Source organism: Drosophila busckii, chromosome 2L (assembly GCF_011750605.1).
Source record: "Drosophila busckii strain San Diego stock center, stock number 13000-0081.31 chromosome 2L, ASM1175060v1, whole genome shotgun sequence".
NCBI classification, from domain to species: Eukaryota; Metazoa; Arthropoda; class Insecta; order Diptera; family Drosophilidae; genus Drosophila; species Drosophila busckii.
In genome coordinates, this window is record NC_046604.1 from 8,770,846 (window position 1) to 8,782,508 (window position 11,663).

The window sequence follows — 11,663 nt, forward strand, 5'->3', positions numbered from 1 at the left end:
GTGTGTGCATGTGTGTGTGTGAATACATTGCAGCATTTTCGCAGTGTGTGACTTTTAACGCGCTGCTGAATGCGCAGTTCAGTTCAGTGCTAGGCCTGGTTCTAGTCACTTCCCCCCCTCTTCTTTGACTGGCCCTGCTGCCTTTTCATATGCAGCGCCGTATCTTTTGTTTGCTCTGCTCCATTTTGTTGAATCCCAACTTTGTGCACGGGACACTCCCAACAAACAACTCACACAGAGACAGCGACAGAGACAGAGACAGGCAGGCATAGAGAAATCTAATATGAATTGAGGTTGTCTCTCCACTAACAAAGGCAAACGCTTGCGCTATATACAAATGTAGCCAGCTCGTGTTTTTTTTTTTCTGCCCTCTACGCAGAAACTTTGCCTCCAATGAATGCATCACACACACACATACAGCGTTAGTTAAAGGTGAGAATGAGCCAAATTCCGCATGCCACATGCCACATGACGTTGCATGTAATTTGCTCGACACTGCCAGGCAAGCAGGATGTGTGCGTCCTGTCTGCATCCAGGCCAGTCAACCAGTCAAGCCGTCAAGCCCAGGGAAGAGTCACACACACACATGCACACACACACACACACACACTGGCATTCATAAGCAAATAATTAAAGTTTCACTTTCTTGGCAATTCACTTTTCATGCACTGCTCAGCTCACAAAATGGTGTCATCAAGTTTGTGTCACCTTCGTGTTGCTGCTAATGAAAGTAAGCACTTTCAACTTTCGTCTTAACTGCAGACGAAGAAAAATAAAGTTTCGCGCCCCGAGAACTTGAGCTTAACTTAAAGCAGTATAACTTAATGGGATACCAGAACCAAAGGTAGGTAAAAACTTTGGAAATTTGTAATTATCATTGTCCAAATGGTAAGCGCTGCTAGCTCTCCCTAATTTACGCCCATGTACATAACATAAAAGATCCAGTATATCTTTAACTCAACATTATTACTATTTGTATTAATCTTTTATATGTTATAATTATATAGAATTTGGTTCTATTATTCATATTAAAATTAACTGAAGTGTTCTTCACTATTATTATTCATCAGTTATGTATGTCTTCAATTTAAAGATTCAACTCTTCTACTCCATCTGTCTCACTCATATCTGTACAGTTTCTATTTCTGTTAAGCCGCTGCTACTGTTAAGTTATGGTCTACATTATTTACATTCTACAATATAGAATTATTTTATACTATTTATGGTTTATTGAATATGTTTAGATGATTTTAGTATTAAGTAACTTTGTTGGTGGTGTTGGCTTTAAGTCTAAACTCTTCGATCGCGAGACTTCTACGCGCACTTCACTCTATGTTCCAACTATTTTAAACTTCTGTTCGCACTGCACTCTATTCATCAACTGTTACTCTTCTACACTTCTCTTGTCTCTTTCCCATCTGCTCAAAGCTCAAAGCATCCTATCCTACATTTATGTTGGAGGACTATTAATGTTTTCCATTTCACTTATATCACTCTGACTTTGTTTTGCAGTAAGTTCAGATATACACAGCAAGTTATTTCAGTCTAGCAAAATTCAGTGCTGCCCATCATTAGTAGTTTGACGAACCTATCGCCATCTCTATCTGCAGCAGAGTATTCTCTTTCCCTCAACTGTATTTCTAAACACTAAATTTGAAAAAAGTTAGAATAACTCAGGGCAGCCTAACAGTCAATAAGAAGTAGCAGCGTTACATAGAGGAAGAAACACAGGCTTAACATAAGGAGTTGCGGGCTAAAAGACAGAGAGCGTAGATCGAATTACATTACATAAGAAACATTGAAATAAGAATATCATGTCAATTAAGTATACCTAATATTTTTAGTAGGCAAGTCTTAAATTAATTAAAAAGCATATTGTAGTTTGTTAAATAAAAATATATTCCACTTTGAATAGAATAGAATAAAGCAATTGGTACATCCAAATACTTGCACCTGCCAAAATATTTGAATATTTTATTGCTTCATATTTTAAGTTTCTAAATATTTATTTCTTAGACATTTGCCTAGTTGCTTGTTATTTTAAAATAAATAGTTGTACTTCTTTGTTGTACTTACCACATCGATAATTTGCATTAAAGTTAAACCAAAGCTTAATTGTAACGGGTCCGATTCATTGAGTACCGGACGTTCTAGTGTATTATAAGGATCCAAAAGATCATGTAACAGTCTCTTTTCATGATATCCTGCTAAGCAAACTGCAAGTAGACAAAAATCAAAAGGGTAGTAGGTATTAGTTTTCAGCACACACACATATACACACACACACAAGTTTGAATTTGAGTGCAACATATTGTGGCACTTATAGAGCTAGAATACAAATTGATAAGGGTGGAGTGGAAGGGTGGAAGGCAAGTGTTTGGCATTTCACAAAAGCACCGCAAATCAACATCAATAATTCGTCCAGCTGCGAATGGAACAAGAGAGTGAAGCTGAAGCTGAAGCTGAAGCAGGAGGCAACTGAAATTTATTGATATGCAAAAGTTTACAAGTTTATGGTTTGGTTTGCAGCTCGGTTTTGCTGATTCGACTGCTGCTCTGTCTTTGGTTTCGAGCTGCATGCGGGCGGGCATAGAGGGGGGAGAGAGCAGAGGTCGAGTTGATTGCAGCAGAAGTAAACTTTTCCATTGGTTTTGCGCTTTTTGTTCAGCATATGTCGCTTTGTATGCTAAGTGTGTGAATGTGTCTGTGTGTGTGTGTGTCTCTCTATTGTTCTGTCTTGCGAATAACAAAGGCAAAACTTTTATTGAGCAAAACTTTTTAACATACAAATTTTCTTGCTTTCTTGGTCGACTTTGCTTGCCTGCCTGCTAGCTTCGCTTTCTTTGGCGATAATAAATTGGCTCACGAACAGACACTCACACATGTATATTGCGCATACGCCCTGTTATTTGTCTGCCGCTTGCCGAATCGTTATCGTCGAATTATTTATGCATGCATGTGTGGTGGCTAAAAGAAACAAACACGACAAGGAAGCAAAGTGCCAAAGTTTCGCTCGCGCTCTATCTATTTGATAATTTCTTAAGAGTTCTTCTGCGGCTAGTGCAACAATCTCTACATTGCTTATGCATATTTTCGTTCGAGCAATAAAAATGGCAAAAACTGTGCTGTTAAGTAGCACTAGCTGTCGGCTTTATAGACTGCGATGCGGGCTGGTGGGCGGTGCTGTGTGTAAACTGAATTGATGTGCATGGGAAAATGCAAGGCAGGGATTGCCAGCGAATGCATTTTTAATGATTGCCACTTGTGGCGCAAACTGCGAAAGAGAGAAAGAGAGAGAACTTTCATATCGATTATAGCTTTGCCAAGTGCCGCTCTATCAAAATGAGAGCTTGATAAGCTGATTACTAATAAGCGCAATTAAAAAAGTTTGCACTTGCACTAACAAACTTGTGTCTTAAGTCTGCTGCAGAAATGTTGAGCCACAGGATTTGCATATAAAATGAGCACCTTAAAAAATTATGCACATAAATTCAGCTTTTGCTAGTTTTGTTCTCCCGACACGGTTTTAATTCGCACTTAGTCTTTTGCCAGTCTCCACGACTCTGTGTGCGTGTGTGTGTGTGTGCAGCATGCAAAATTCTTTTATTTCACTTTCTTGTGCTTCCTTGCACGTTTTGCATATTTCATAGTTTTTTCGCGCGTTTGCGTTCATTTAAAATTAAAAATTCTTAAACAAAACGAAGCGCCCGCAAGCGCTCGAGCGACTAACGAGCAGCGCACGCTCTGACAATGAAGCAAGCAAAAAACACAACACAACAGTTACGTTTAAGGGTGGGGGGTGGGGGTGAGCAGGCTGGTAGTGGCTGTTAAGCCTTTAAGGCAAAGCATTGACATCTCAGCACAAAGCAAACAGCAGCAACAAGAGATAGAGAAACAGGGCCAACGCCTGATGAAGTGTCAAAATGTATGTAATAAAGCAGGCAGTAATTTAAGCATTGAAGCGAGACAGCAACAGTTGCTTAGACTTGCTAAATGAGAGATCTGAGCTGAGCTGAGCTGAGTGCTTTGATTTGCATCGCTGCTGCCTCAAATGAAATTTAATGCAATGCAATGCAATTCAATGCGATTGCAACTGCAGTTTCATTTGGCATTTGCCATTAATGGCTGGAGACAGTTAAATGGTCATGTCATGACCTGGTTTGTAGCTTTAACTTTTGCTACATGTCGCTGTTGCTGTCGCTGTCTGGCCGTAAATGCGGCCATTTTCAAATGCCTTTTCAATGGCTGCACTTACCGCACACCAAGCGACTTTGTTCGCATGGCGTTTTCTCATTTTTGTTTGTTGGCTTCGCTTGTTTGGCGGCAGGCCGCATAAAATTGCAATTTTATTGCAGTGAAGCATGAAAAAGTAATTGCTATTTCACAAAGCCAGCGAAGCCGCACACAGCAGCAGCAGCAACAACAACAGAATCAACAGAAATAGATTCGGCAACAGCTGCCACACTGTTGTTGGCCCCAGCCCATGCCCATGCCCCATGCTCAACACTGAGACGCCGTTGACTGCCTACAAAAGACCACAGAGCAGCAGCAAGAGCAACGGCGACGGGGCAGCCAATTTAATGTGCAAAATAAAAAGCAACAATATTGGTTAGAAAGTGCAGCCGCCTACGAAACAACAAGCGACTACAAATGCCAGCAAGATATAAAAAGCAGCCTGCAAGCCAATAAAGAGACCCCAATACTCTACACAAAGTGCACTTAGAAATAAACTAAAAATGAAATAAATAATGCAAGCCTTTAGATCATAAGCAGCGATGATAAAGAATCGAGCAGAGCGTGACAAAAAATAAATAAAATTAAACATAAAAAATTGCAATCTACTTATTTTTAACCAAACATATAGTTTTGAATTTGAATGAAATACAATTTAATTATAATATTTTGAAATATATTATCAAAACTAAGTTTACATAACCTGGTCACACTGAACAGCTCTTCTTGTTCTTTATGTTTAGTTATCGATATATCTTTCTCTTTCTTCTAAAATTGTCAAAGTGGCTGATTGTGTGTGCTTAAAGTCAAAAGCAAATGTGAATTTTAATTTAACACTAAATTACAATAATAAATCAGAAGTAATATTTGCTTTATTTTTTATTTAATAATTGATTACAATTATTTAAGCCCATTTCCATTTAAATAGTTACAGGCAAGTTGCAAAATTTAAACAGAATAAAAGCTTTACATTTTAATTTTTCAAAATTCAACAACAAAATATTGTTTTTTACATTTGTATCCCACTCTAGTTGCTCCAAATTGTAACACTAAGGAATTTACTTTACTTATTTTATGATTATTGTACTATCGCAGCAATAAATAAAATAAATTTCCTTTAATTCACTCAACAGACTTGCCAAACTTTCTGTTGCATATTAAGCCACATTCTTTGGTATGCCTTGGCTTAAGTGGAAAGTGTAATGAAAGCTTGAGGGCGAACCGCCATTTGGCACTCGCGCTGTCCGTCGATATTAAAAATTGAAAGCGAAATGGAAGCTGACGCGGCGCCAAACCACTTAAGCTGCTAAAAACCGATACAAAAGAGTGAGCAAAGTAAGCAGAACATAAGGCCAAGGTGTAGGTTGTAGCTTTGTTGGGAGGGGAGGAAGCAGTGGGTTATAGCTCTCGACTCGTTAGTCTTGATGGCTTGTCTGCCCAGGCATTTAGCCTGACCTCCAGTTGGGAGCAGCAGAAGCACCCACAGAGAAAGAGAGAGAGAGAGAGAGAGAGAACTGTAGCATTTTAATAGCGCCAAGGTGACGCTTCAACATTCTATGGCTTAATTTATGCAATAAAAATGGGCAACATGTTAGTCAAGGGCTCACTCATACACTCACACACACACACACACACACTTGGTTTTTAATTGTTTAAAGCTGCAAAGGGTAAGAGCATTTCATATTTTTGTGTGGACTGTAAGATGAGTCGAGAGGCAGCAGGTCTTCAAAATGGATACAAATCGAGTAACAGCAATGTAGATGGGCAAAGTGTGGGTGGGGGGATAAGTGGGGCATTGCGTGTGTTAACCTGAAAGCTGGCAGCTTCCTGGGCACGCCATCAATCAAATGCCTGTGTCCACTATTGAAATTATGAATGCTATCATATTTGATGATTGATTTGCCTACAGAAAACTTCTGCCTGCTGATCCATTGTGCCAAGTTGAGGGTATGACAGCATTATGTAGCTTGTTTGTGCGCCATGATGGGCCTATCTCTTTGTCTGCATATGTGTGTGTGTGTGCCTGTCTGTGTGTGTGTGCTAATGCAAATGGCAGGCATGACATTCTGTTTTTCTTTCTTGTGTAACCCTTTAGCTAATGATGGAAAAAAGCATATGACATTTAGAACAGCCAAGCTTTGATAGATAGCACTGTATGATGAGCTTTCGAAATGCTTGTTGTTGTTGTTGTCAGGACTGCAATAAACCAAATTGTGGAAATTGGCAAACAGCAAGCTTTGCATGATTTTAAGGCTTAGACTTACTTCTTATTAAATTCTTCTGCTTAAGTAAATATTAAAAATAAGTTATAAATATTATTGTAGAGCATTTCAAAAAAATAATTGAAAGCGTTACTCATGCTTTAACTTTGTGCTCCGAATGCATTAAATACAAATCGTTTTTAAAATAATGCATTAAAATTATTATTTTTGCATATGTCGGGGCTATCTCTGTTCTTGACTCCACTGTCTCTACTTTACTTCAACTACCACATTATGTTATTCTACGCTCTGATAAAGTGCAGCAAGTCTACGTCGTTGTTACTTCTTCGACGTCCCCAAAGAGAAGAAACCGCATCTCGCCTTTTGACTCTCAACTCAAGTCAACTGCGCGTTGTGCGTCAACAGTTGTCAGTTAAGTGCCAATATCTATCATTATATGATACTTGTCAGCAATATATAAAAGTCTCAATATGTAAAACTAATACATATTCAGAAAAAATGTATCAGCTCAGAGGTAGAAAAGAAATTGGTTGATAATATGTAAATAAATAAAAAGAACTATTTTCAGCTGGCTGACAACATTATTAAAGAGTAATTTAATTCTACAATACGATCAAATGTTAATAATAATAATAATATAAATTTTTTTAATTTTCACCTAAGTCTAATTATCAAATTAAATTTAAGATTTTACAAAATTGGCAAAAAGTAAATTTTAAAAATGATTTGAAGCAATTTGTTTGGAAACACTAAAACGTATAGAATAGAATAGAATGTTAGGCTATTAATTTTATAATTTTATCCAAGCCATTAGCAGTTTCAAATCTTTCACATTTTTTAATGTTCCCTCATTGACGCTACAATCCAAAAAAAAATTGACAAAAAAAAGGAAGCCTAAGCCAATTCAATTCAGAATATTATTAACATAAATCAACACATGCATGTATTTAACAAAATATTTTGTGACTTTCTTGTTAAGGTAAGGAGGTTCCAGTTCTAGAAAACTTTGGACATGTAAGCCTATTTGGCTGAACAATTTAGACTGTGAAATGGGCAAAAAGTCTTGAAGCTTACAAGACTTGAAGCATGCCAGAAAGCTTTCCGTAGCAATAAATGTCACAACAGTGGCACTTGGCTGGCCAACAGGGCGTATGAACGATGTCTAGAGGCAACATTAACACAAGCAGAGAGAGAAAGACACACACACAGTAAGAGTCACATGCATATGCAGTCATGGTAAGCAACGTTGACGTTGTGCACAAAGTTTAAATCTGATTATCGCTGGCAGGGGCAACAGGAGGGGGAGGCGGTGTGGCATGGGCAGTGATTACTGTACACAATATGGCATGGCGGAAACGGAAGTGATGCCATAAAATCATAAACATGCACATACGCATACATTGGCAACGACAGCGGCAAAGGCAGCGTTGCATGCATGAAACATGAACTCGCTCCAAAGCGACAGACAGAGCGACTTACTCGACTTCGACTGCAGAGACAAAGACGTTGCCAAGGCAAAACTCACACTTACACGCACACGCACGCACATGTGGCGTTTTCATAATGAGCTTGTGTGTGTGTGTGTGTGTGAGTAGCACATGTTTTGATAGCTGGCAACGACCGACACGCAAAGCCCGAGCCAATTTATTCTGAGCCAATGCACAAGCGAACAAAAGTCCCAAAGCTTACGCTGACACACTAAAGTTTAAGCTTAAAGGCTTAAGTTTGTTTATATTTAGTTTAGGCATTTGAAATTCTGCTATAAAAAGCTTTAAAAAATATATTGTTGTCCGCAACAAGGAATTTACTAAGCTGCTAAAAAGCTTAAAGGATAGACTTAACACCACACACAACTCAAGTGTTTGGTCTAAGGCGTCGCAATTATCAGAGACGCAGATGAAGTGTGGAAGTCTGACGCTCTTCGACATCCAGCGTGGCGAGAGCTTGTCCGGTAATGGAAACGCACGAGTGACAGGGGAGGGTAGGCGGATCCTCCCTAGAAGGAGTGGCAGAATAGGTGACGAGGTCATCAGGAAAGGGAGCCTGGACCCGCACGCTTATCCCGCACGTCATGGAGTGGGTTACCAGGAAGCATGGACAGGTAAATTACTACCTGACACAGCTCCTGAGCGGCCATGGATGCTTTAAAGAATACCTCTTTCGATACGGACACGAGGAAGATCCGTTCTGCTGGGCGTGCGGCCCAGGACACGTAGAAAACGCTGAGCATGTATTCTTCATATGCCCACGATTTAGAATGAAGAGGGAAAGCATACAAGGAAGGTATGGAGAACCACTGGCCCCAGCGAACCTGGTGCGGTTCATGTTGGCAAGCGTAGACAATTGGGAAGCAGTGGACGAAATGGCGAACTCTCATCATGAAGGAGCTTAGACGAGAGAGCAACCCGCGAATCAGACGGCAGCGATAAGGCTATGCTCTCGTCCGAAGTAATACATAGCGTGTTGCGGCGAGAAAGCTAACGCTGATAAAACAGGATTGTCTGGTTTCGCAAGGGCACTTTTGTACGCACTGCGGATTGCCGTCAACGGTCCTTTTTAAAAAAAAAAAAAAAAAAAAACAAAAACAAGTGATTTGTTGTGTAAATTAGAAAATTGACAAGCTGACAGCTCAAATATGTGAGAGCAAAAATAGCTGCGACAAAATATTTGAACAGGCATGCAAATTGTTGCAGGCAACAAGCTGCAACAGAAATTTGCATATTCTGCAAATATTTTGTTTGTTGTTTAGTTAAGCTTTTAATTATGAAATTTAAGTGAACTGAAATGCTGTCAATGCAATTCATACAGGTGTAGCTTGTAGTTCACTCAACTGCTGGCGCTTTTTATGCGGCATGCCACATTTAAGTCTCAACAACAACAATAACAACAACAAAAGCAAAGGCAACCCTAGGCACAGACGTTTTCAAGTGCCATAGACAGCAACGGTCTGAGTGGAGGTGAGGGGCTGTAGAACAAGCAGCAATTGTCAAAGTGCCGGCATTTGTTTGCATTATGCATTAAATGCCAGTTAGGCCGGCGCAATGTCACACGTGATTCAGCCACAAAAAAATGTAACCAAAAAAAGAGCGAGAGAGAGAGAGAGACAAACCTATTTTTGGTGGGTGTGGGTGGGACCCTTGAGTGGTTTATGTGTCAAAGTGACAATATGTTGGCGGCGTGCATTATGAAGTTGCTGCTGGCATGCAGGGCTAAACAGAACACAATACAGGCAGGCAACGGCAACGGCAACAGTTGCTGCCAAGTGGTTGCGCATACAACAATTGCAAATGCCACTTGAGTGTGTTGCCGCCACTTGTTTAAAAAATTTAATAATTGTCTTATGTGAAGCGGCACTTACCTTTAGCAGATAAATTCAAGTATATCAATAAAAATATCCATGAGTGCTTATTAAGTCGGTTGATTATTGAAGTACGACTGCTGCTGCTGCTGCGTAATGGTTGGTGCTGTTGGTATGATTGCTGCTGCTGCTGCTGCTGCTGCTGCTGCTGCTGCTGCTATGATTGCTGCGCCTGCAATAGGCATAGGAAATGATGGCGCTGCTGCTGATGATGCGAAGCAGAGCTGCGGCTCGCTCCTTAAGCTGCAGCTGCAATTGTCCCAGTGCCGGCAACAACATTTGCATCACGAGGTTAAAGCTTGCTGGCCAAAGGCCATAGAAAATGTTTGCGCTATTGCGACTGCTGCAGGCTGACAAATATGTTGCTGCTGGGCTTTGATTGCTGTTGCTATTGCTAAATGTTGTTGTTGTTGATGCTGCTATTGGTTTTCTTTTTCGACGACGACGTAATCTTTGTCGCTTGCGTGCGCACAGTCTTATGTTTATTTGTGTTGCTTGATTGCTGCCGGCGCTAGCCGTTGACAACAGCATATTGCTGTCTAGCTGCTGCTGCTGCTCGCTGCTCATTGCACTTTTGCCGATTGATGCTGTTAGCGTGTCTCTTGCTGCTGCTGTAGCTGCAATATTGCTGTGTTGCTGGTTAGTTAAGCTCTTTAGTTGCAGTTGAGTAAGTTGGTTGCTGTTGTGTGCTAATCTAAAAGCAAGTTGCTGCTGCTGGTGTTGTTGTTGGTGTTGTTGCAACCACAGCTCATCATCATCAACTTCACTTAGCTTCTGTTGTGCATTTTTCATAGTCTCTTTTCGGTGTTTGTGGTTGCCAGTGTATATTTATTGGTTGCTGCTGCTGCTGCTGCTGTCGCTGCGCTAATCTCCTCAACGTTTTTTGCTTGGCGTGTGTTGTTTTTTAATTTGCTGCGCGGCTTACATTGTCTCCTCTCATTTAGTTGTTGTTTTTACTGGCAACTGTTCTTAATAGCTTTGAACGCTTTATTCTCTCTATAAAAAATTCTTTATGCTTACGTTTTTATCAATATGGCGAGTATTTGTCTTTGCCTTTAACAGCAATATTTATTCTTATTAAGTTTTGCTTTATTTTTGTGCTTTTGTCATTACAACCCGTAGAGCGTCTTTTGTTATTTTTTGCGCTTTGTTCGCTTGTGTGTCTTATAGTAAAAGTTTATACTTCAGCTGCTGTTGCTGTTGCTGTTGCTCTTGCAGTTGCGTGTGGCTGTTGCTAGAGCCTTGTAAGAATTATTATTTTGCAACCTGGTACGCTTGACTTAGCTACTTAACAAAAGTACTTCAGTTGTGCAATTCAGCTTCAGCATTTCTGATATTGTGGTCAAGCTAATGATTAAATTTTCTTTCTAGTCCAGTATTTTTTATTAATGTTGCACAATTTATTTATAATTGTTCTCTTATTATTTGTTGCTGTAGTTTGTAATTCTTGCAAATTTTATGCAGTTTCAGATGGCAGTGCTTTGTAGCTCTTTGCTATTGTTGCTGGCTTCCTCTTGCGCCTCTTCCTCTTCGTCTGTAAGAGAGCATTGAAAAGATTGTGATGAGTAAAATAAACAATAGGAAATTTGCTAGGAAATTCAATACATGCTTTGTTAAGAGCTACTTATGTTGTTTCAATTCAATGAATTGAAAGAGCTCAACTCAGCTTGGACAATTAATTTGCCTTTAACTTATCGAACGCTGGCTATGTAATCTTAAGTGTTGCTTAGCCGCATAATGTTGCATTGTCTGGCAGCTGCTGCTCTAATTGTCAAATCATAATCAAAGCAGAGTCTGAGTGCGGCAAAACTAATAAAACGCATTTGGGGTTAAATCAAGGTGGCACTCAA

General features: G+C 39.8%; 1 protein-coding gene across 1 annotated transcript in view; it reads right to left on the bottom strand.

Annotated features, from left to right (window-relative positions):
- The window catches only part of LOC108606868 (neuronal acetylcholine receptor subunit alpha-7), a 31,628-nt gene extending 20,573 nt beyond the window's left edge, over window positions 1-11,055 (bottom strand). Inside the window, 4 exon segments of the mRNA XM_017997393.2 lie at window positions 2,077-2,216; window positions 9,814-9,904; window positions 9,907-10,776; window positions 10,834-11,055. Coding sequence (XP_017852882.2) covers window positions 2,077-2,216; window positions 9,814-9,904; window positions 9,907-10,605 — 930 coding nt within the window. The 5' untranslated portion in view covers window positions 10,606-10,776; window positions 10,834-11,055.
- Between the last annotated feature and the right edge of the window lie 608 nt (window positions 11,056-11,663).